General features: G+C 40.6%; 1 protein-coding gene across 1 annotated transcript in view; it reads right to left on the reverse strand.

Annotated features, from left to right (window-relative positions):
• The window catches only part of ccnf (cyclin F), a 60,931-nt gene extending 34,615 nt beyond the window's left edge, over nucleotides 1–26,316 (reverse strand). The window contains exons 1-7 of the mRNA XM_060840235.1: nucleotides 25,989–26,316; nucleotides 21,959–22,113; nucleotides 20,836–20,942; nucleotides 9,760–9,827; nucleotides 1,348–1,541; nucleotides 535–588; nucleotides 39–143 (exon numbers count right to left, since the gene is read on the reverse strand). Coding sequence (XP_060696218.1) covers nucleotides 39–143; nucleotides 535–588; nucleotides 1,348–1,541; nucleotides 9,760–9,827; nucleotides 20,836–20,942; nucleotides 21,959–22,113; nucleotides 25,989–26,001 — 696 coding nt within the window. The 5' untranslated portion in view covers nucleotides 26,002–26,316. The remainder of the gene's footprint in view (nucleotides 1–38; nucleotides 144–534; nucleotides 589–1,347; nucleotides 1,542–9,759; nucleotides 9,828–20,835; nucleotides 20,943–21,958; nucleotides 22,114–25,988) is intronic.
• Between the last annotated feature and the right edge of the window lie 288 nt (nucleotides 26,317–26,604).

Genomic DNA, 26,604 nt, shown 5'->3' on the forward strand with positions numbered 1-26,604 from the left:
CATTGCTGAAATTTCAAACAGTACATCTGAAAACTTACTGTTTCTTTTCGGCTTGTCTCCCATAAGTGGTAAGAACTTGATAAGCATCCATAATTGGAAGACTCTTCAAACATTATTACAGCCTGTTTCTGTTTCTCTTCATCCTAAATTGTTACAAAAACTCAGTTTGTTAACAGGTCAAATTTTAAAAGCGTAGTATATAACAATCTAGTCACAAGATCCTCTAAAGCATTTCATGGATGTAAACTTAAAAATGAAACCAAGCCCACGAAGAGATATGACAGGTGATCAAAACCCTGGTCACAATGAAAGGTTTGAAGGAAATCTTTAAAAGACGAGACACAAAGAAGTTTAAAGAAGTAGTCCCAGAATTTCAGGACTAAGTAGTTGAAGACATAGCTATCATTAATGGAGCAAAGAAAACTGGGGACGTGCACAGGATACAATTGCAGAAATATCAACATCTTAAAAGAGGATTATAGGACTGGAAGTGGGGTTAAGTGTGGTCGCAAGCTTATTTACAGTGATACAAACCTCAAAGAGACTGAGAACTTTGGCCAAACAGTAAGTTAGTGATGCCTTCTTTGCCTAAGAAGAATGAAAAACAAGTAGAGTTGGGGAAAAAAACAACTTTGTTACAAAGACTTCAGTGCATGGATTCAAAACGTTCTATGAAGAGAAGCAAAACTGTTCTAAGCCAAGGGATTATTTCAATTGTATATAGCTTTTGCACATTGGGTTCTTTCTACCAAATTTAATTTGCTACTTAAATAGGTGTGAAGAAATGTATAGCTGTACTCCCCTACACTACATAAAATTTCAACAATATAGAAGCTCAAAATCCCACAAATTTCAAAAAGTAACTTAATGGCTATATAGCACTTCAGGACATCTTGGAAAAGATTAAACGTATCTAAGCATTAATGTTATATTCTTGGGATGAGATACACTGATAAGGTAATCAATTAATATGCATTCTTACTCGCCCTGAGTGAATCAAAAGTCATTGTGGTATTGGATTACATGTACAAACCAAGTCTAGGTTGAAATCACTGGTTATAGTCCCATGATCATAACTATTGAAGTGGGTGCAAAAACCTATTATTCTTGTGACAAAATTAAATCTAACAAATTTACATGTAGCAAGAAGAGGTATATAGAAGGATTCTACAAAAATGAAAGTAAGTTTCTTTAAAACTGAGAACAGAGTTTGGAGATTTTGAAGAAGAAAACAAACAACTGGTGCAATGTTCACTCATAAATATTACACCATGTTATAAAAAATTCTGATGGATAAAATTAACAAGATAATATAAAACTACAAACATAATATGTAAACGTACTTACCGATTGCAACTGGCATTTGCTCTTTAAACTATCATAGACAACTGCCTTACAGCAACTCCCAGTCAGAGACCAGGGTGGTCTGATGAACAACCAAATAAAGGGGTTAGCATCAACATTCAGACTTTCAGCCAGACTAAAGAAGTGGGACGCCTTCAGTCCATTCACTTCTGCACGACCTTCATCCGAAACAGAAACTGAAAAAAAAAAGCACTTGTAATTATTATATTTTTAAATTGGCACTTGCATTATTACATTAATAACTTCATTTTGCCAGCCTCCAGTGAGTTGGATATTTCATTTCAAATCCCTCTACAGAAAACATCCAACCCAACTAAACATTTTAACAAGCTTAAAATACTTCAAAACAAAAAGCCAAGTTATTGTGTTAAACAAATTTAAATTAATTCCCAGAAAGGTGAGCATATATACCCAGTTGCTGTTTCATGTCCATAAGTTGCTTAGCTGCAGACTACATAACAGCAGTATGGGTATATTTGTACTAAGGAAGGAATCCCAGAAGTAAAAATAATAATAAAACGTTTACAGTACAGAAGGCAGCTATTTGACCCATTGTGTCTGTACCAGTTCCTGAAAGAGCTGCCCAGCTAGTCAGATTCTTGAGCCTCATTTCTTTCAAATATAATGCAGCTCTCATTTGAAACTTCCAACAGAATCTATCGCCACTATTCTCCTAGGCAGCACATTCCAAATCCCAACGGAGTTTTAAAACATTGTCTCCTTATCTTAGTTCGCTTGTGACAATCTTAAATTTGTGACCACTAGTAACTGACATCCTAACCAGTGGAAGCAGAATAAGCTTCTTTATTCTGTCAAAATTGTTCATTATTTTCAACACCTCAATAAATTCACTTTAATCTTCTCTACTCCAAGGATAATAAACCCAATTTCTCTAATATTTCCCTTGAATCTAAAATCTCATTCCCAGTATCATTCTCATAAGTCTGCTTTGCGGTCTCTCCATGGTTTTAACATCCTTCCTTAAATAAAGCATCCAGAGCTGAAGCCAATACTTGAAGTATCACCATTTTCTTGCTTTTATACTCTTATGTTTCTTATTAATAAACCCAAGGATCTCATAAACTTTCTTACCAACTAGCCAGTTTGAACTAGCCAGGCCACCTTCAGAAAATTGTGCACTTTAGCCCAGAGGTCTCTGCTCCTGCACACCCTCAAAGTTGTAACATTGAGCTCATATTGTTTCTACATGTTTCTTCAATCAAAATGCATTACCTCACATTTTTCACATAATGGCAGCATGGTGGCTCAAGCGCCAGGGACCCGTGTTTGATTCCAGCCTTGGACAATTATCTATGTGGAGTCTGCACATTGTTCCTATGTTTGCATGGCTTTCCTAAAGTGCTCCAGTTTCCTCCCACAGTCCAACAATGTGTAGGTTAGGTAAATTGGCCATGCTAAATTGCCCGTCGTGTTCAGGGATGTGTAGGTTGGTGCATTAGGCTGGGTAAATGCACAGTAATAGGATAGGGGAATAGGTCTGGATGGGTTACTCTTTGGAGGGTTAATGTGGACTTGTTGGGCCAAATGGCCTGTTTCTGTACTGTAGGGATTCTACGATTTCTCTGCATGGATATTCATCTGCCAGGTGGCTGCCCATTTGGCCAAATTTATCAGTGTCCCTCTGAAGTTGCTCAATATCATCCTCACTATTTTCCCTAGCTTAGTATCATCTTCAAGTTCAGAAATGTTGCCCTGAACATTTATCTTCAAACCATTCATACAAATCAGAAACACCGATCCCCAGGAACACTACTCTCAACTTGTCTCTAGCCTGAGAACTACTTTTTGTTTTGTACCCACCCTCTGTTCCCTACCTTTTAGCCAACTTCTAACCAATACTGCCAAGGACCCATCATAAAAACATTCTTAACTTGTTAACCAACATTCCATGCGGCATTGAATCAAATGGTTTCTGAAATTCCAAATACCACAGTATTATGTCTCCTTGTCCAAGAATTCAATAGAATCCATCAGACCTGCCCTTGACAAAGCAATGCTGACTCTATAGTATTAACTTAATTTCTCTAAATGTATATTTATCTTTTTCCATATTATAGCCTTCAGTAGTTTTCACAATAATGATATCAAGCTGACAGGGTTATCATTTGCTGCTTTCTTAAACATTCTGATACAGTGACATTGGGTCCAAGTTGATAAATGTCCAAGTCAAGATGGTGCACGATTTATCGTTGAATGCTGTTGCCATGTACCTGGAACTAGGGTAAGTGATAACAAGCAATTGGGCAGCACCACTATAGTAGTACATTTCGCGAAGTATTCTTAAAGATTTGTACATACAATAGCTAGTGCACAAGGATACTGAAGCAGCTACATTGAAAATATTTTTTGAAATGACTGTGCAATGTGGTTTAAATGGTATGCGCTTTTACTAACAGTAGCTGATCTGCAAACCCAAAGTTAAGTTTCTGCTTAAAATTTTTACAAAAGTATTAGAGGTTGCAAGAAAACTAAAAACTGAGCAGATGCACACCTTGAAAAGGGGTGGGATGGGGGTGTGGGGGTGTGGGGATGTAGAGCAATATCATGCACTTGAACAATGACGTAAATTGTAATTTGCCTTATTTCTTTCTCATGCTTGCAAGTAAGATCATAATTACATTTCACAATTTCAGTTTGTAAAAATCCAGTTTGCACATCTCAGGAATTGGCAAAACCTGTTAACTTTGCTTTCAAAATGAATCTTGACACTATCCAAATCTTTAAATCCATTGACAGGGAACCCAAGGCAAATTTAAAACCTGTTAATATTTCTTGCACAGAATTTGATTTTGTCATGAGAAAACATTTCATGACATATCAAAAATACACAAGGTCCGCCTGCCTTAGTATAACAAATATTTAGCTATCCTAAAGGGTACAAATCCCATGTATTATTTTCCTAATAATCATGTAAATCTGTAAATTCTGTGAGCAATATTGAATAATTGTCTATGAATTGAACTGAGGAACTGACAAGAATCAAACTGACCATGTAAATTTTTAATTATCAAGATTACAATTACAATATAGTCAAATTTTCTAAAATAATCTTAAAAATGCTATTATAAAGCCAAACAAATTATTAATAAACTCAATAAGATAGACTAGCTTGCTGTCTAGCTTATGTGCAAAGTTGACTTTTTTGGCATTTTTCAACAATGTCATACAATTGGAAAGTGAAGGGTGCAAGAAATCACATGTTCAAAGACAGCTGCAAAACTATAGATTGCTAAACCATCTTCTAGAACATTAATGTTGCAATGCTTCTGTCAAAGTAGAAGCATTTAAGAACTGACTGTCCCCCAACTGTCATCCAGAGCCTCTCTTTTACATTAAAGAATGCAAATGCAAAATATCGAGACAAGATTTCAGAACACATTCGACTCCAAGTGAAGGCTGAAGCAGAGAAAAGCCTATTTTTGCTTAAGTAGTACATGCAACAATAAAGATAAAGTTTTTCTGCCTTGAAATAAAAAGTGTTAAGCAAATCCAATTGTCAATACACACTACTGCTTCAGAGGAATAAAACACTAAGCATTTAGTTAAAAAAATCCTTCAAGGAAAGAAAACAGGAAATGAAAAAATTAAATAGGGACTTAACTACCTCATTCAACAAGTCATTAGTAACAACCGACAAACTTAGATTGCACTTACATTTCACATGTCTAAGCACACTCTCCTACTAGGTGACCAAATAACTTGTTAGTTTGATTCGCCTGCCCCCCCCCCCCCACTAACTTATCCAATTCCCTTTAATGTTATACCTGCATGATGTGGAACTGGTGGATCCCATGATAGTTCATTGTGATCACATGAACTGTAGTAAGTGCTGATTGCTTGAGAAACTCCAGTTCAGGACCTCGAGTCTGAGTTTTGAACACTACAATACATTACAGAGGGGGAAGAGTTACCTGGATGCTGTATTTCAAGATTTAGTCACACCTCTTAGATTAACTAAATCAGATTTGGTCAGTGATCAAAGACACGAGGGAGAGATAATGCTGAAGGAGTCTCAGCCCTTGATCTTGTCTAACAGGCTTGAAATTCTTGCTGACTTTGTGGAGGAATGTGGGGGACTGTTGGAAGAATGAGCAAGCTCACCATAGCACCATGGTACAGAGAGCAATTCGAGAGGGGAAGTGGTTAGGCAAAAAAAAGGAAATGGATTTCGAAATCAGGGACCATCACAATCTGTGGTTTCAGGATCTCTCATCTGGGATGCAGAGGTACTGGGACTGAGATAGGAAAGACAGGTACCAATGATAATCAGCAGAAAGAGGAAAGACATTCTGTGAGGGAATATGAGCAGCTAAGGGCTAAAATTAGAAGCAGAATCAAAAAAGTAATAATCGCCAGATTAACACCGAGCCATGAGCTAAATGGCACATTAGTGCCAATAACAAACAAGTGGCTCAAAGAGTGGTGTAGATGAATCAGATTCAAATTCATGGGATATTGACACCAGTATTGGGAAAGGAGGATGTTCCGACTGAGCTCCATCTGAATCATGCTGGGACTGCAGTCTTAGCGAATTGCATAACTAGGCCTGTAGAAATGGCTTTAAACTAAGTAGTGGGGAGGCTAGTTCAGTTGTGTGAAGAATTAAAAAGATCAAAAGACAAAGAGAAGGTAGGTTTGCCATTTAGTGATGGTGTGGATTGTTACCGGAAAACAAAATGGGACAGAATGTAGGGAAAATTGATAACAGAACAAAATTGAAAACTTAAATGCTTTGCATCTTAATACATGAAGCATTCTAAATAAGACAGACGAACCGATTAAATGAACTGATGTAAACCAAAAGGTGCTTAAGATTTTAAACTAGTTTTTTTTTGAGGTGGGGTGCTCAGTTGGGGGAAGATTACTGAAGTTTTCAGAACAAGCAGTATGACAGAGTGCAGAACGATCAGGAATCTAACCTCAGGCACAGGCCAGAGGACAACTATAAGAACGGGCACAGTCACCACATGAACGGCCATGTTGTACTCAAATGCACACAAATATGAAACAATGCAAATCAGCTTCTATTGCAGGTTGAAATTGGTAGGTACAATGTCATAGTTGTAAGGGGATCAGCGCTGGGAATTAAATATCCAAGGACACGTGTCCTACTGAAAAGGACTGGCAGATGGGGAAGGGTTGTCTTGTTAGGAATGAAATGAAGTTTTTTAGTTCATCACTCAGTAGTCATGTTCCTGCATGACCATGCGCTTTACAAGAATTACACAATACAAATAACACTTGCAGTGCTGGTAATGCAATTGTGCTACAGCCAACACACGTTTTAAAAAGTTCATGCTTTAGAAACAGCATCACCTATTCGTCAATCACTTTACAGCGAATTTGCATGGTTGAAACGCACATTATAGCAGAACAACCTGTAGACAGCAAGAAGCGATATAGGATCAGAAGACGTACACTGTGTGGAGAAAGTTGAAGAACCGCAAAAGGAAAAAAGATCCTGTTATGAGTAGCGGACAAGCCGCCAAGCAATAGTCAGAATATGGGGCAGAAAATGAATCAGGAAATAGGAGAACCACCGAAGAAAGACAACTACAATAATCACGGCGGACTCAACATGCAGATGGACTGGGACAATCAGGTTGGTAGCAGATCCCAAAACGACGAATTTGTGGATTGTCCAGGACATAGCTTTTTGGAGCAGCATGTGATAAAGCCCACTAGGGGCAATTATGGATTTGGTGATGTGAAATGAGGCAGGCTTGACCAGGGAGCTTAATGTGAAGGAACCCTGAGAGGGTAGTGACTGTGATATGATAGCATTCACCTTGCAGTTTGAGAGGGAGAAGCTGGAATCAAATGCAAAGATATTACAATTGAATGAAGATAGCTACAAAGACACAAGGGATGAGCTGGTCAAAGTTGATTGGTAGGGGAACCCAGCAGGGAAGGTGGTGGAGCAGCAATGGTAGGAATTTCTGGAGTTACTGCAGGAATTCTTTCCAAGAAGAAAAAACATACTATGGGGAGGATATGGCATGGCTGATAAGGGAAGTCAGGTTCAGCATATATGCAAAGGAAAAAGCATACAATATGGTCAAGATCAGTGGGAAGCCAAAGGGATTGAGAAATGAGGGTAAACTAACTATTAATATGAAAGATGGCAAAATTCTTTGAACCATTGGAAAACGAAGCTGGAGAAGTTGTAACAGGGAACAAAGAAATAGTAGAGGATTTGAATTGTACTTTGCACCTGTTTTCACAGTGGAAGACAACAGTAGCATACCATAACCTCAAGTGAGTCAGCACTGAGTGCCATCGCTAAGGAGGTGTTGGGGAGGCTGAAAGGCTTGCAAGTGGTTAAATTATACAGATCAGATGGAATACAGCCCACGATTCTGAAGGAGATAGCTGAGGAGAGGGTAGAGGCATTGCTATTGATCTTTCAGGTGGATGCCAGAAGACTGGAAAATAGCGAATATAACATCTCTATTTAAGAAGGGAGGGAGGCACAGGATGGGAAATTACAGGCTAGTTAGCCTGACCTTCGGTTATTGTATGTTAGAGTACATTACAACTTATGAGATCAGAGTATTTAAAGCAGCATGGTAAAATAAGGCTGAGTCAGTAAGGCTTTGTCAAAGAGGGGTCATCCCGTACAATTCTACTAGAATTCTTTGAGGCAGCAACGAGCAAGTTCAACAAAGCAGAGCCAGTGGATGTGATGCATTTAGATTTCCAAGAGGCGCCTGATAAGATTTCACACAGGACTCTACTAAATAAGAGCCCATGTGTGTTAGGGGAAGGTACAGGCATGGATAGAGGACTGGCTAACTGGCAGAAGGCAGAGACGGAGAATAAAACAGTCTTTCTTAAGATGGCAATTGGTGATTGCTGGAGCTCCACAGGGGTCAGTTTTCAGATCACACCTATTGACGATATACATTAACAGTCAGAACAAAGGAACGGAGGGCATTGTTGCTAAATTTGCAGACACAAAGATAGGTGAAACGACAGGTAGTGGTGAGGAGGCAGAAAGACTGGACAGGTTAGGAAAGTGGGCAAAGAAGTGGCAGATGTAGCACAATGTGGTAAGGCGTGAGGTTATGGATTTTGGTAGGAATAGAGAAGCAGACAATTTGCTAAATGGGTAAAAGCTTTGGAAATCTGAAGCACAAAAGGGACTTGGAAGTCCTAGTTCAGGATTCTCTTAAACATAACACACAGGTTTAGTTGGCAATTAGGAAAGTGAATGCTAACATTGCTTTTGTCTCAAGATGACAAGTTGCTGACGCTGTATAAGACTCTGGTCACACCACATCTGGAACAGTGAGCAGTTTTGGCCTCCCACATCCCGTATCTAAGGAAGGACGTGCTGACCTTGGAGGGGGTTCAGGAGGGATTTACAAGAATGATCCAGAAATGAAAGGTTTGCCACAAAGTAGTATTTGAGGATTGAGTCTTTATGGACTTTAGAAGTTTGGGGTGGGAGTACGACAGCAAACTGAAAGGCCTGTATAGAGTGGACATAGAGATGTTTCCCTTGGAGAGACAAGGAACCAAGGGCACAGCCTCAGTGCAGGGCTTACTGTTTAGAACTGAGATGAGGGATTTCTTCAGCCAGAGGGTAATGAATCTGTAGAACTCTTTGTTACAGAAGGCTGTGGGGGCCAAGTCACTGAGTGTATTTAAAACAGAGATCAATAGGTTCTTGATTAGCAAAAGGATCATAGGTTAGAGGGAGAAGCCAGGAGAATAGTGTGGAGAACCAAATCTGCTACTCCCAGTCAGCGTCTATTTCAATTTCCCCAACCACTCCCTTTCCTTGGCCTCCTCCATTGTCAAAACAAACCACAGCACCTACTGAATGAACCACACCTTATCTTCAGTCAAGACAACCTACAGCCTGGAGGTAACAACCTAACTCCCTTGCTCACACCCCATCCACTCACTCCCTTCCCAGCCCCTCCCCCTCACTGCCACTACCACTGTTCCTTGCCAACAATCAGATTCATTCCTCCCATTGACCAACTAGGTTATATTTTCCACCTGTCTTCACCTATCCTTACTTCACCACCCATGCTCCCTTTATTGCAGCTCCCCCTACACCCACTCAGTCCTGAAGAAGGGTTACACTTGAAACATCAACTTCTACAACTCCTGATGCTGCCTGGCTTGCTGCATTCTTCTAGCAGCTTGCCTGTCTACTATGGTCAAATGGCAGAGCAGACATAATGAGTTGAATGGCCTAATTCTGTTCCTACTCTTTTTCGATCTAATGGACTACTTTCACAAGTCTGTGGTAAATTTAAGTGTAAAAATCATCTAAGACATTCACTTGCTCCTTGGATTCAGTGACTGTTATTTTGTTTTTAAAAAAGAGAGTTGTAAGGCAAGTGGACTTGTACTCACGTCCTTCGTTATAGAGGTAGGCTATTCCTAGTTTTACAGCAGCCTCAAAATTTCCACTTTCTGCAGCCCTGGAAGAGAAGGACTCATTAGAATCACTGGAAAGCTTTACTTCTCCCCTCCCTCAGAAGAGAGTGAAGTTAAAAAAAAAGTGCCTTTAGGTAGTCAGCAAATTAAAACACACTTCTAAACATTTGCAAGTTACCAGTATAAAGGACACTACTTTCAAATACTGGACCAATCTGCCACATGAATAAGAATGGTTACTTGAATATGGACAAAAGTAAGGAATTACAAATGCACTATCTTTTAAGAATTCATACTTAGAAACGTTACATTTGACCACATATATGCCAACTTAGCAAATTAATCTGAAGGGAAACAAATTCTCTCATTAGGAAGACATGGCAGAAGTCATATTGCCAGGAAGATTTTTATTTCAGAGATGGGCCAAATAAAACAGTTAGACATACTAGAGAAAATACAGAATTGCATCTAAATGAGATGCAAAAATCAGAAGCTGAACAAGTACATACATTTGTAAATTAAATGTTAGGAGAATGAATGCTATAAATTGCCAAGATGTAAAATAAATCACCGATGTTTTTGATGAAGTTCTAAAAGCCTCTGACAATACTTAAATCTCAAGAAATAAAATTCTTGAAAGAATAAGACTTAACAGAAGAGTTCAGCATCACGAGATATTTCATTAATAATATCTATAGATTAGTCAAAAAATGCAATGATGGCAATTTAAAGCAAGAATTCATAGGTGACTACTATTGAAATTGCTGATGAGTCTTCTTCAGATTCATTTGTCAGAAGCAATAACTTAAGGTAAAGCCATTCAGCTGATCAGTGAAGCAGGAGTCCAAAAGTATCATAGATCAATAATTAAAGGAGAGAATCAAAACAAAAAAATCAATGAACTGTGGATACTGGTAATCATTCATAAAAAAAAATTGCTGGAAAAACACAGGTCTGGCAGTAGCTGTGGTGACAAAGCAAAGTTAACGTTTCAGGTCCGGTAGCCCTTCCTCAGAATCAAGTGTAGCCAGGAAAACTTTGATATCTATGCTAAAGAAAGGGTGAGGGGAGGGAAAAGGAGTAAATGATAGGTGGAGATGGAGCCCAGAGAGGGGGTGAGATAGAGCACGTGCAACAGTGAGTAAGAGAGAGAGAGAAACAGTTGAGCAGACAAAGAACGGGTAAAGGTCAGCCTGAGAGAAAGAATAGTTGCTAATGGGAATCATTAGTAACTGACAGTGGGTTGTTTGTGATGGCAGCCCATGTGATAGCAAGCTCAAGTCATTCCTGTGGACAGAAGGAGAGGATCAACTTCATTGAAAATGGAGAGTTTTCTTGAGAGTTAAATCAAGGAAAGTGACCAGCCTGGACTGAGTCCCCAGCTGCGCACTTAGATCCTGTGCAGACCAGCTGATGGAGGTATTTACTGACATCTTCAACCTCTTCCTCTGACAAGCTGAAGTTCTACCTACTTAAAGAAGACCATCATTCTAGTACCAAAGAAAGCGTATGCAACGTACCTTAATAACTACTGACCAGTGGCTCCGACCTCTAAAATCATGAAGTACTTCGAGAGTCTTGACATGGCTCATCTTAACTCTAATCTCCCAGCCTGCCCAGATTCCCTGCAATTTGCCCCAATGGAACAAGTCCACAGCGGATACCATTTCCTTTGCCCTGCACTCATCTTTGAAACATTTGGACAACAAGGCCACCTACGCCAGACTCAGTGACTACAGCTTCATCTTCACCACCATTATCCCCTCCAAACTGATCTCAAAACTCCAAGACCTAGGTCTCTGCTCTGCCCTGCCCTCTGCAACTGGATCCTCAGCTTCCTGACCCATAGTCCTCAATCAAATCAGTGAAGATAGACAACTGCAACTCCTCTAAGGATGCGTTCTCAGCCCCCACATTCAACTGTGTAGCAAAAGTTTGAACAAATGCCATCTACAAGTTTGCTGACGACACCACTGTGGTAGGACGGATATCAAACACGATGAGTCAGGATACAGAAAGGAGAGAGGGGGCTTGGTATCGTAGTGCAATAATAACAACCTCTCTCTCAATGTCAGCAAAATAAAAGAACTGATCATGAACTTCAGAAAGAAAGGAAGAGAACACGCCCTCACCTACACTAATGGAGCGGAGATTGAGAGAGTTGACAGTGTCAAGTTCCTAGAAGTGATGATAACCAACAACCTGTCCTGGACTTCTGCGTAGATGGAACAGTCAAGAAGGCACAATAACGTATCTTCTTCCTCAGATGGCTTAGGAAATTCAGTATGCCTAGAAGGACCATCAACTTTTACAGATGCACTATAGAAATATATTATCCAAGTGCATCATGGCCTGGTACAGCAACTGCTCTGCCCAGGACCATAAGAAGTTATAGAAGGTTGTGTGCACAGCCCAGACCATCACAGAAGCCAATCTTCCATTCATGGACTCCATTAACACTTCTCACTTCTGTGGAAATGGATGCTGACATCAAAGCTCCCTCCCAGCCCAGGGATGCTCTCTTAAAACCCCTTCCACCAGGCAGAAGATACAGAAGCTTCTTCCCTGCTGTTATTAGACTGATGAATGGACTTTCGATCTTCAAATAATGCTGATCTTGTTAATATTGATCTGCTTTGCACACCTCCTGAGCAGTGTAACCTGTATGCCTTTGTCTAAACACCTTATAATCTGTACGCTTATGATGATCTGCCTGTACTGTTCACAAATAAAGCTTTTCAAACATGACTACAAGAAGTCAAATCAAAGTCTCACAACCTTCAAAAATTTCTCATCTATTCCAAAAGGGAGACACTCAATTTTTATAAACGCCCCCTAGTTCTGGACTTGCCTACGAGAGAAAATATCCTTTCCACATCTACCTTGTACAAGATGTGAGTGGCCTTGACATTCAAACAAATTAATCCTTACTCTAATTTCCAGTGGAACTAAATCCATGCTATCTAACCTATCATCATAAGACAACACACTCATTCCAGGTGTAATCCAGTAAACCTCTGAATCGCCTCCAATTCATTTGCATCCTTCCTTAAATAAGGACCAAAACAGCACATAGTACTTGCGATATGGTCTCACCAATGCCCTGAACTAAAGCATAACTTCCTTACGTTTATGCTCAATTCCTCTTCTTTCATTCTTCCTGCCAAAGTGATTAATATGGCAACTTCTCATATTGTACATCAACTGCCAGGATTTTGTCCCCTCTCAAGATTTGATTTAATTAGGAGAGCAGCCAAATATCCACCACCAAAAACAGTTGTGGCAGAAGCCTATGGAGGGCAGCAGTCTAAAGCACCAGCACAGAAACGGTCCATGTTGAAAGGCCTACCAGAGAATGACCCCAGAAATTGCCACTGCAAATAAAAAGAAGAAAAGTAGATGTGCAATCTTTTAGTTAAATGAGACATGAACAAATTACTTTTTTTCCTGAGGTGAAATCTAAGCCCACGTGCCTGATTTCTGGAGAAGCAATTTCCATTAAAAATGCCATAGCTCAAAGCACTTCAAATAAATAAGAGAACTTATCATAAAACCTTTGATCTTATACAGAGGAAAGCTTTACAAAGAGCAGTGCTGGGTCCACTACTTTTCGTGACTTATATAGATGATTTGGATATGAGCATAAAAAGGTATAGTTAGTAAGTTTGCAGTTGACACTGAAATTGGAGGTGTTGAGGACAGTGAAGGTGGATGCCTTGGATTACAACAGGATCTTGATCAGATGGGCCAATAGGTTGCGGGATGGCAGATGGAGTTTAATTTAGATAAATATGAGGTGCTGCATTTTGGGAAAGCAAATCTCAGCAGGACCTATATGCTTAATGGCAAGTTCCGAGGGAGTGTTGCTGAACAAAGAGACCTTGGAATGCAGGTTAAAAACTTCTTGAAAGTAGTCACAGGTATATAGGATAGTGAAGGCGGCGCTTGGTATGCTTTCCTTTATTGGTCAGAGGACTGAGCACAGGAGTTGGGAGGTCATGTTGCGGCTGTACAGGACATTGGTTACGCCACTATTGGAATACTGTGTGCAATTCTGGTCTCCTTCCTATCAGGAGGATGTTGTGAAACCTGAAAGGGTTCAGAAAAGATTTGGAAGCATGTTGCCAGGGTTGGAGGATTTGAGCTATAGGGAGAGGTTGAATAGGCTAGTGCTGTTTTCCCTGGAGCATCGGAGGTTGAGGAGTGATCTTATAGAGGTTTATAAAATCATGTGGGGCTTAAATAGACATGGTCTTTTCCCTGAGGTGGGGGAGTCCAGAACTAGAGGACATAGGTCTGGGGTGAGAGGGGAAAGATATAAAAGAGACCTGTATGGTACATGTATGGAATGAGCTGCCAGAGGAAGTGGTGGTGGCGGCTAATACAATTGCAACATTTAAAAGGCATCTGGATGGGTTAGGAGCAATATGGGCTGAGTGCTGGCAGGTGGGACTCGATTGGATTGGGATATCTGGTTGGCATGGACGAGTTGGACCAAAGGGTCATTTTCCATACTGCACATCTCTATGGCTCCAAGTATGTCATTAGGACCACAGACTTTTCTGATTTCAGTAAAACAAAAGCTTACATTGTTGTGGTTCTGTTCGCCGAGCTGGGAATTTGTGTTGCAGACGTTTCATCCCCTGTCTAGGTGACATCCTCAGTGCTTATGAGCCTCCTCTCAACACAAATTCCCAGCTCGGCGAACAGAACCACAACGAGCACCCGAGCTACAAATCTTCTCACAAACTTTGAAAATCTTACATTATTTTGGAGTAAGAGCTCATATTACTCCAGATTAATGATAATGGTTCAGGACAGTGAAAAGTCTGAAAGATTTGCAGCTAGTTTTGAATTTTACTCTAACTATTATCAAGGCAGAGACAAATACAGGCCAAATGGTGATCTGCTTGCATAGAATCGCAACAAATTGAGGTTACAGAGAATTTGTTTTCTTGAGCGGCAATGCATGGGGAAAATATTTTGGGGCTGATTAAGTCAACAATTCTCAGACTTCTGCTATAATTTGAAACATTACGTTGTCTTACTATGAAGGTGCTCCATCCACAGTAGATCTCAAAATAGTTTAGTCGATCTAGTTAAGAAAGAAATGGACCACCTCAAATTTGTTCTGAATGAGTTGTTGTATGTCTTTGCCTCATGCATGGAGAATCAGTGCACCAAGTCATTATGGCTGAACTATGTAACGGCAAAAGTAGTATCAAGAATGAACTTTACTGAAATGTAAATCTTTAAACAACCACTAGTTTAAAGGGTTTAGTATCTCGAATCAGTATAATGATTCAGCCTACTGTTGTGAAGTGGAATAGCTTAACCAGGGGAGTATGCTAATGCAGTTTTACAAGGAATGAAGCAAAAAAAAAAGAAATTTTATGGAGAGAAAAGAGAAAATCTGTGGCCAAGTTGGCATTCACTGTCAATATTATACAGAACATACTAGTGCTCATTACGTCAAATTGTAAGGGCAGCTTCTTTCTTTTCTTGCAAATTTGGAATCATTTGAAGCCAAATTAAACCTGTGACAATTGCAGCTGTAAGGGCAACAGTGCATTTTCCTACACTTCAAGGCAAAACCTACAAAGGAGCAAGACAGGAAGAGTGGAAATTTACTTCAGTAATTGAGTTGCATCACTGTTCAGAACTACATTCTGCTGAACAATCCTTTTCAAAACTTTCTCTGGCAAAGGGCCGTGTGTGTTCTGGAGTGACAGAACATGTACACACATCCTTCAATTCATTTTGACAATGTGTCACTGACCGAATAAGAAGATTCGCTATCCCTGCTCTATAGTGAATTCAGAGCAGAATATTTGTCCACATCATCCACCATTTCCTTTCCATCTATTAACTTCACCTACTCATTTCATATTTTTAAGACCTGCAGAAATTCTTGTTTTTCTTCAAAAAAGATAATTTCTAACGTGCTTCCTTTCAAGCTAATTTCTTCCTCTTGATTAACATTTCAGTAATTCTCTGTGTAAATAGAGTCACAGAGACCATCTTACCCACCACTTAGTTAACATTGTTTAAATTTGAAACATTACTCTTTAATTCAATAATCTCCTTTGCAAACAGGATGCAAGATTCAGCTATATTATGGTCACTACTACATATTGTTGCCTTTACTCTAGTCAATAATTAGCCTAGTCACATTAGATAATACCAAACTAATTTAACCGGTTCAGATTGCTATTCTAAGAAACTCTCAAGCATTCTGTGAAATACCCGTTTCCAATCCGACTTTCCAGTTTGTGTGTAAAAATAAATTCACTCATGGTCACCAGCCCAATTTCACAGTCACCAAATATTTAAGTAAAAACAGAAAGTAAGAGAGCACGTGCACGCACAGAGAGGATGTGCATACACGGAGTGAGAAAAGAGGGGAGAGAAAAAGAGAATTAAATGTTTCAAGTTGGTCTGACAAACAATTATACTGAAGTCAAATAGCATTGTATTTTTGTTTCAGGACTCCAGGATCTATCAAGAAGCCACATATGGAACAAAAAATGAAATTTGTCCCGACTTTCCAGAGAATCCCTACAATGTGGGAGGAGGTCATTTGGCTCATCAAGTCCATACCTCCCCTCCAAAGAACATCGCACCCAGGATCCTTCCCCTCAATCCCTGTAGTCCCGCATTTTCCCTGGTTAATCCACCTAGCCCCTGGACTATGGCCAATCCATTTAACCCAAACATTTTGGACTGTGGGAGGAAACCCACATGGGAGAATGTGCAAACACAGCACAGACAGTCACCAACAGTGGAATCAAACCTGGGTTCCTGGCACTGTGAGGAAGCAATGCTAACCACTGGCCATCATGCCACCCTATGATTTATGAATTTTTAAATACTTTATTAACTTTAAATGGCACCAGCTTGTGGTGACGTATACTGGATTTTCATAAAATACATCTAACAATAAATTACTCTTGCCATTTTATCCAATATTTAAGTATTCTTTGTCCAACATGGTCATTATTGTTAGGGGACCTGTAGACGGTTCACATGAGTGAATTCTTTCCCCCATCTCCACCCAAATCAATTCTACGTTCTGATCTCCTGAACCAAAATCAACTCCCAACTATTCCCATTCTTGATTAACAATGCTATCTTGCCACCTTTAGCTAGCTTATTCACAAGAATGTAATATAAATCAATATTCAGAATCCATACCTGATCACCCTGCAGCCATGTCCAAATCCATTGGCCTGGATTTTTATGTCGTCATTGTCTACGGGAATAGTACCAGAAGACTGGAGGATAGCGAATGTGGTCCCATTGTTCAAGAAAGGGAGTAGGGATAGCCCTAGTAACTATAGGCCAGTGAGTCTGACTTCAGTGGTGGGCAAAGTCTTAGAGAGAATGGTAAGGGATAAGATTTATGAACATCTGGGTAGGAATAACGTGATCAGGGATAGCCAGCATGGTTTTGTGAAGGGCAGGTCGTGCCTCACAAACCTTATTGAGTTCTTTGAGAAGGTGACTAAGGAAGTGGATGAGGGTAAAGCAGTAGATGTTGTGTATATGGATTTTAGTAAGGCGTTCGATAAGGTTCCCCATGGTAGGCTAATGCTAAAACTTCGGAGGTATGGCATTGAGGATACATTAGAGGTTTGGATTAGGAATTGGCTGGCTGGAAGGAGACAGAGGGTAGTAGTTGATGGATTATGTTCATCTTGGAGCGCAGTTACTAGCGGTGTACCACAAGGATCTGTTTTGGGACCATTGCTTTTTGTTATATTTATAAATGATCTAGAGGAAGGACTTGAAAGCTGGGTAAGCAAGTTTGCGGATGACACAAAAGTCGGTGGAGTTGTGGATAGTGAGGAAGGAAGTGGTAGGTTACAGCGGGATATAGATAAGTTGCAGAGCTGGGCGGAAATGTGGCAAATGGAATTCAATGTAGCTAAGTGCGAAGTCGTTCACTTTGGTAGGAATAACAAGATGATGGATTACTGGGCTAATGGTAGGCTACTTGGTAGTGTGGATGAGCAGAGAGATCTTGGTGTCTATGTACACAGATCTCTGAAAGTTGCCACCCAGGTAAATAGTGCTGTGAGGAAGGCATATGGTGTACTGGGCTTTATTGGCAGAGGAATTGAGTTCCGGAGTCCTGAGGTCATGTTGCAGTTGTATAAGACTCTGGTGAGGCCTCATCTGGAGTATTGTGTGCAGTTTTGGTCGCCATACTATAGGAAGGATGTGGAAGCTTTAGAACGAGTGCAGAGGAGGTTTACCAGGATGTTGCCTGGAATGGTAGGAAAATCTTATGAGGAAAGGCTGAGGCACTTGGGGCTGTTCTCATTGGAGAAGAGAAGGTTTAGGGGAGATCTGATAGAAGTGTATAAGATGATTAGGGGTTTAGATAGAGTAGATACTAAGAACCTTTTACCGCTAATGGAGTCAGGTGTTACTAGGGGACATAGCTTTAAATTAAGGGGTGGTAGGTATAGGACAGATGTTAGGGGTAGATTCTTCACACAGCGGGTTGTGAGTTCATGGAATGCCCTGCCCGTATCAGTGGTGAACTCTCCTTCTTTATGGTCATTTAAGCGGGCATTGGATAGGCATTTGGAAGTTATTGGGCTAGTATAGGTTAGGTAGGATTCGGTCGGCGCAACATCGAGGGCCAAAGGGCCTGTACTGCGCTGTATCCTTCTATGTTCTATGTCTCTAAAACTGCCATCAAGATCATATTTATTTACTTCAATATATACTATCAATTTGTTTACTTTGTTAAAAATGTTACACACAGATACATTTTGATGACGGTCACTGGACTCAAAGCGTGAAGTATTTTCTCTCTATAGACGCCACCTGCTATGTTTTCCAGTATGTTTTTTCTTTGAATTTAGTTTTGTCTTGTTATTTTTGTGACATCTTGTCTTGATTGTTATTGTGTGTTCCTTTCTGTCTCTTCCTGCCATTCTGTGACTCTCATTTCCCACCTTACTTAACTTATGTTGTCTCTATTCATTGACAAACCACCTCATTCCATGTTTCCTTGCCCTGGTATTTCTTTTAAAACCCTTTCTACTTCCTGAATTATCTAGTTCATTTGAACACTGGCCCCACATGATTCAGCTGTAGACTTTTCCATCAATACTGGTGTCAGTGCCCAACAAACTGGGGCCCACACTTTCATTTCTTTATTTTTATGTACCCTATGCCGATTTGCATGCAGCTCAGGCCATAATCCAAAGATCATTACTGGAGTTTCTTTTCAATTTAATGCCTAGCTCCTCAAACTGTCAATGCAGAACCACTTTCATGAATTTACAACACTATTGTTACCTACATGGGCTGCAACAACTGGGTCCAACTGCAAGCTGTTTTCCAGCCTTGAGCTGATGTAGTATATACAATAGCGTAAAAGCCACAACGGAGATGGGATGCCCAATGTTCAATTAGACAAGACAATGTCAAGGAGATATTGCCTATTTTGAGGTGCAATATCATGTAAAGAACAGAAACTTGCAGGGGTTGTAGATCCAGGACATAGTTTAAAGAATGTTCAATTCAAAAGGGCAGCGTTTTTTTGAAGGAAATTCATGAATTAAAAAGCGTCCACATATCATAATTGCCCATCCGTGCAGCCTGATTGTTCTTGCTGAGCGGAAATCCAAGAAATACATGGTTTTCCCATTTACAAGCAATTTCAATTCTTAAACTATCAGGAGCTAATAGTCTTCAACCCAAAGACCTGCCAATCTTCCAAGCCCAAAGAGGACAGTTTGAGGGAGAACAGTGAAACACCAAACTGCCAGAATTTATGAAGTCTGAAAGTTAGGGAGAGATGAGATAGAGCTGAAAATGTGTTGCTGGAAAGCGCAGCAGGTCAGGCAGCATCCAAGGAACAGGAAATTCGACGTTTCGGGCATAAGCCCTTCTTCAGGATTCCTGAAGAAGGGCTTATGCCCGAAACGTCGAATTTCCTGTTCCTTGGATGCTGCCTGACCTGCTGCGCTTTGCAGCAACACATTTTCAGCTCTGATCTCCAGCATCTGCAGACCTCATTTTCTCCTCGAAGAGATGAGATAGAGCTAAACATAACTTGATACACAATCTGGAAAATTCTTAAACGGAAATACAAGCTTTTTGGGGCGGGTGATGGGTGGCGTGATGCTGTACAAGAGCCTGAAAGATTTAATGCCTTATGCACCACACACCATGATGATATCATGTGGACTTGGAGAAAGTGAGGACTGCAGATCAGAGTCAAAAAGTGTAGTACTGGAAAAGCTGTGTGGGGTTTGCACATTTTCCCCATGTCCACGTGGGTTTTCTCCAGGTGCTCCAGTTTCCACCCACAGTCCAAAGATGAGCAGGTTAGGTGAATTGGCCATGCTAAATTGCCCATAGTGTTCAGGGACGTTTAGGTTTGGTGTATTAGTCAGGGATAAATGTGGGGTAAGGGGAATGGGTCTGGATGGGTGACTCTTCAGATGGTCAGTGTGGACTTGTTGGGCCAAAGGGCCTGCTTCCATGCTGTAGGGATTCAATGATTCTCACAGCCAGTCAGGCAGCATCGGAGGAGCAGACGAGTCGACGTTGAGCATAAGCTCTTCATCAGGAACGTCATTCCTAATGAAGAGCTAATGCTCAAAACATAGACTTCCCTGCTTTCGTATGGACTTGATGAGAGGACTAAACCATAAAATCTGGGTCTTTCTTCAAGACATTATTACAGAGACAATCATGTTAATGCAGCTTGCATATAGTTGCTATCATGCAATAAGCTACACATTGTTTAAGACACGAATCGCTTTTCTGTGGAATACCAAAATGGTTTTCTTCTACCACTGTAGACATCGCAAGCTCTGTACATTCTTAACAGGAAAGGGCATGATTGCACAAATACGCTAGATAGCAGTGGTGACAATTAATAAATTAACAAAATGAAAAGAACAAATGAAATAATTACATTGGTGGCAACCACATCCCTACAGGACACTAAAAAGCATACAAATTAAGGTTAGCTAATGCTCTAAAAATTGGACCACAAAAAATCAGCAATGTATCTTACCGTACCTTTCAAATAGCCACCGATTTAATGGAGATGGCCAGATCTCCTGAAAGTTGGCATGGGCCCAAACACTAGAGTGACTATCTACAAGGGCTCGGAAATGAGAGTGCACCTGAAAGATAAGATTACAAGATTTCAACACCGAACAAAGGAAAAAAAATCTGCAACCCACTTTGCACACATGCAGCCCCTGCAGCTCACTTTATTTCAAATAGAGGTTCCTTTTCTCTGAACATAGTATTCAGAACCATTCCTGACAGTTAAACAATTTAGAAATCAAGTCAAAAGAATAAATATGCAACTACTTTGAGACCATGCCACCAATTGGAGATAGCGAGGACTGCAGATGTTGGACAATCAGTCAATGTAGTGTGGTGCTGGAAAAGACAAAGCAGGTTAGGCAGCATCTGAGGAACAAGAGAGGTGACTTTTCAGGAGGAAATTGTACCAATGCTTTGCAGTAAATATTTGGTGAATTTGGATCAACTTTAAAATTTAAACCAGGCTATTCAGTGTTAGAAGCATAGCAAGGAAGGAATTCAGCCAAAACTTCTCAGTCAACTAGTCAGTAATGACAAGATAGGAATACTGCTGATCTAAAATAACACCAGCTGCATGGAACAAGTTGCAGTAAAATTTAATTAGATGTGCAGTGCAAATAATACAATTACAGTAGCACCTCGACATACAAACGACCCCGTTCATGAACAAATCGGTTTACGAACAGGATTGTACGTAACATTTTGCTTCAACGTACGTATGAAATTCAAGGTACAAACGAAGGTACGAACGCAAAAAGCCCATGTGCGACCACTTGGTTTCATTGTTCTGCTTTGCTATGCGTTTGTTGAGCGCAAAAGCTCTCAGGGCCCTGCGTGATCTCATTCAGTTCGTCTTTGGTGCATGCACTGTGAACAGCGTTTGTTGCTATGTCCAAGCAGTCTTACGCTATCCGAACAGTGGGAAAAATTGATTCACTTCGCGAATTTTTCGGTTCACGAACCGGGTCCCGGAGCGGATTAGGTTCGCAAGTCGAGGTGCTAGTGTATAGCATTGTGAAATTTATTTCCTTATTAATAAGTTATTTCCAATCTTGCCCCAGTACATATACAATGACAACTCACTCACCGCTCTGAAATGCAGAATATCTTGAGCAGGAAGGCATTCCAATACATAAAGCAGAACATCATCAGGAAGATTGAGTAGCGTCAAGACAGGTGAACGTTTCTTAATTTTGTGTTTCGTGAGCAGTGAGAAACATTTTGTGCATTTACAATGCAACACTGAAAGTAAAAAAAGTTAAAATAATTTGATCTAGACTTTGCTAAAGTAATTATTGTTCCTTACCAATTATATTTAAAAAAGGTACAACAAATCTGGATGAGCAAAAACAAAGTGTTTTGCTGCCTTTTTTCCTACCAGGATTTTCCAGAATTCTTCAAATTGTGTTTTACATTTCAGGAATGGTCTAACAATAGGCATTGGGAAAATTACATGCTCAGCCCAACAAACGAAAAGTTAGCAGAGAGGTAAAACTTAATTCTCAAAAAATGCCTATCTGCAGACTCCTGGACATATTTAATTTGACATCAATGCTTCCAGAGTTCCTTCTGCAAGTTTAGCTTATGATACAGCAATCCAAGATTTAAAAAAAAGGCATAAAATTTGACATTGTTTATCTGCCACTACAAATTTGTGCAACAACAGTACAAAAGGCACCTAATATCAATTTGGCCATCCATTGTTCGGTCATAGGATTGCCTTGGGTCATTAGTACCTGACACATGGAAACACATTGCTTCCAAATCAAATTTACAAAATATTATCCAGATTTGTTTGGGGAAACATTTCCTTCTCTCAAAAGACTATTTGACGACTTGAGTGTTTTCCCCTAATGAAGACCATATGGGGCTCAGGGAGACCTTGTCAATTGGATAAAAAATAATTGGCTTGACGAAAAGAGACAGAGGGCGATGTTGGAGGGTTTCTTTTGGGATTGGAAACCCGTGACGTTCCACAGGGATCAATGCTGAGTCCACAGTTGTTTGTCATTTACATAAACAAATTTGGGAAACATCAAAACTGATGGGGACAGTGAAGGTTATCTAAAAACTTATAAAGGGAACTTGATCAATTGAGCCAGCGGGCCAAGCAGTAGCAGATGAAGCTTAATTTGGATAAATACAAGGTGTCGCATTTTGGTATGACAAACAACAGCAGGGTTTGTACAGTTAATGGTATGGCCCTGGGTAGTATTGTTGAACAGAGACACCTAGGGGTTCCGGTACATAGTTCTTTGAAATCTACATCACAGATAGACAGGATGGCAAAGCTCGTGTTTGGCACATTTGCCTTCATTGCTTAGACCACTGAGTACAAGAGATCATGTTGCGGTTGTACAGCGAGGCCACTTTTGGAGTACTACACACAGCTCTGGCCCCACTGCTACAGGAAAGATGTTATGAAATCGTAGAGGGTGCAGAAAAGATTTACAAAATTGTTACCAGTAATACAGGGTTTGAAATGTAAAGGGACAGCTGAACCTTTTTTTCCCCTGGAGCACAGGAGGTTAAGGAGTGACCTAATCAAGGTTTATACAATCATGAGGGTATAGATAAGGTGAATAGCAAAGGGTGGGGGAGTTCAAAACTAGAGAGCATATTTTTATGGTGGGGGGGCAAAGAGATTAAAAAGGGACCCAAGGGGCAACTGCTAGACAAAGTAGTAGATGCAGGCACAGTTAGAACATTTAAAAGACATTTGGATAAGTACACAAATAAGAACGTTTTAGAGGAATATGGGCCAACCGCAAGTAAAATCAGACTAGATTAGCTTGGGAAACTTGGTCAGCATGGACGAGTTGGACCAAAGGATCTGTTTCCATGCTGTAAAACTCTGACTAAGAGGAACTAAGACCATGTTTTATGATCCTTTCCTCAGTCAGTAGACCATATGAAATACACATAGTGCAAGGACCCCACATCCAAAGGGACATCCATAGTGCAAAGGACAGGACATGAAGACATGTGTTCAGACTCCAACCAGATATAATCATGTTTACAATCATCCAAGTGAGACAGTTGTGCTCCAAGCTTTGACACCTCACCAGTATTGTCTCGAAGAAAAAAAAGCAGAGTGAAAATTTCACCCCCCATCCCTCTCAACAGCTACAAATGACAACACACAATGGTGTATTTGCATCCACATCCAAAGTGTACACCAATGATCTCAGATCATCTGAATTCTGACAATGCAAAAACCATACAGAACGCACCTATTCCATTTTCTACTTTACTAAATGATACATAGTAGACAAGACAGTGTGCATCAAATACAGGCATGGAGGAATGAACATAAACTCCCTGCATCTTATGACGTACTGCAATAAATCAAGCACTTCAAGCTGATAATTTTAATTCATTCATGGCATGAGTACTATTAGGCAAAAGTGAGTACTGCAGATGTTGGAGATTAGAATCAAGAGTGTGGCACCGGAAAAGCACAGCAGGTCAGGCAGCATCACAGGAGCAGGAAACTCGAACATTTCGGGCAAAAAGCCTTCAACAGGAATCACGAGTACTATTCCCCATCTTCAACAGTCCTTAAAGTAATAAACCCATCATGCTGTACTATTGTTGCTCCGATGGCTTGGGTCAAATCAGAGAAATGCAAGAATCATTTACCATCATAACAATAAGGCTCTTTGCCAACTATCCAATTACTCAGACCATCTTTGTACTGAGCTTTACTCTTTCATCCCAACGCTGGAGGAACATCAAATCCACATGTGTTAGATTAAAAATGCAAGCCCTCAATTAATTCAAAATACAATACAAAAAATTATTGACTTGAAGAATTTTGTTCTTTCACATGATACAGGCCTGATGTGAACACAAAAATGCATTAATCCAAAACTCACTGTTCTGTACTAAAAGAATCAGTTTCCCACTAGTATATAGTCCAACTCACCCAGATAGAACATTTGGATAGTAAACATTTGCAATTCAACTGTTGTTCAAATGCATGTTAGAAAAAGTACAAGCCAGATGATTTGCAGTTGCTGAAAATGCTGAAACACCTCAGGCACCCCCAACCCAAGAAAAAAGAAACAACTTTTTCAAACGTCAGACACTCTTGCTCATTTGATCAGAGTGAGTGTTTTTTTGGCAACAATCCGTCTAAAGCTTTTTTTTAAGACGCTCACTCAACATAACAATCCACAACGAACCACAGGAACTACTAAATCCTACTAAATCGATATTCAATTCCAGTCAACTCAAGGTAAACTCATCCTTGCCCTTCAGGCACTCTGATTTAGGTGGCCGAGTCTTTTCCTTAATAGCTGCAAATGTGTTGCTGGTCAAAGCACAGCAGGCCAGGCAGCATCTCAGGAATAGAGAATTCGCTGGTCAAAGCACAGCAGGCCAGGCAGCAGATGCTGTCTGGCCTGCTGTGCTTTGACCAGCAACACATTTGCAGCTGTGATCTCCAGCATCTGCAGACCTCATTTTTTACTCGAAGATCTTTTCCTTAATAGACATTTTAAGTACTGTAACCAAGAACATGATTAGGCCATCAAGCCTGATCTGTCATTCAACGAGATCATGACCTCGACATCAATTTCCCACGCTCTCGTTATATCCATTGACATCTTCAACATCTAAAAACTTATCAATGCATTCAATGACTGGACCTCTCAGCCGTCTCAAATAGAAAAGTCCAAGCACAACTGCCGAGTGACAAACATTTCCCAGCTCAGCACTAAATGGCCTACTATCTCCCAATCCACCCTGAGAAAGTCATGAGCTCGAAAACGTTTCTTTCCACCCTCTCCCTATAGCTTGAGTCAGTGTTTCTTCCACTATCCTCGGACTTAGAGGCCCTTTCTTCCACATTGTCATAGAACAGAACTTCTAAATGTGGGAGAAGGGCATTCGTCGGGGGCAGAACATCCCGCCCCTCCTCAAAAAAAAGGAAGTCAAATCCCCCTGCTCGTTACCAATCTTCTCCCTGTATGTAGGTCTATAATCTGGTGTTGTGTGATTTTTAACTTTGTCCAGCCCAGTACAACACCAGCACCTCCACATCATGGCTGCCGGTACAGACCATCCATTACACACGCAGCCATGGCCAAATTTCAACTGATGATGAAACTCACCTCCCGGTCGCATTTTCAGCCAATCTGCCTCCCCTTCTCCCACCTTTCAAACAGAGAATCCTTTCGATCAGCCACTGGTTCTGAACGACGGAGCCCAAGGAGTTTGGGTACGAACTCAAACAGGTTATTGGGTGAGATACAAAAAATAAATTGAGTCCGAGAGAGTCTCTGTACCGCACTGTGCGAAACCAGAAATGTTTCTGTGCCGAGCTGGGTGGTGGGGTTGGGATATCTCTGCACCGACTGTGAGGAAGAACGAAATCTGATTGGGATCGAGCTATCCCTCTACTAGAGTGTGAGAGATCTGAGTCTTCTTCTGCCGCTCTATTTTTGGCGACACAGTACAGTGAAAACGCTATCCGCGCGCCCAACCGTTTCAAACCAACCTCACGTGAACTATTTCAAAATAGCCTTCGCTGATTGGATACCAGAAACCTATGCCCATCTATTGGTGTGTCTACCAGTCAATCATCAGCCTCGCCTCCCAATATCACATCGCAATTGGTCTGTTCCGCATCTTTGCCGCGTCGCCGGCCGTTCTAATTGGTTCCAAAGAATGCACTTTTCACTTGAACTGCAAACGCAGCGCCTCAGTTGGATCGGAGAAGGATGTACA

Source organism: Hemiscyllium ocellatum, chromosome 20, assembly GCF_020745735.1.
Source record: "Hemiscyllium ocellatum isolate sHemOce1 chromosome 20, sHemOce1.pat.X.cur, whole genome shotgun sequence".
Taxonomy (NCBI): Eukaryota; Metazoa; Chordata; class Chondrichthyes; order Orectolobiformes; family Hemiscylliidae; genus Hemiscyllium; species Hemiscyllium ocellatum.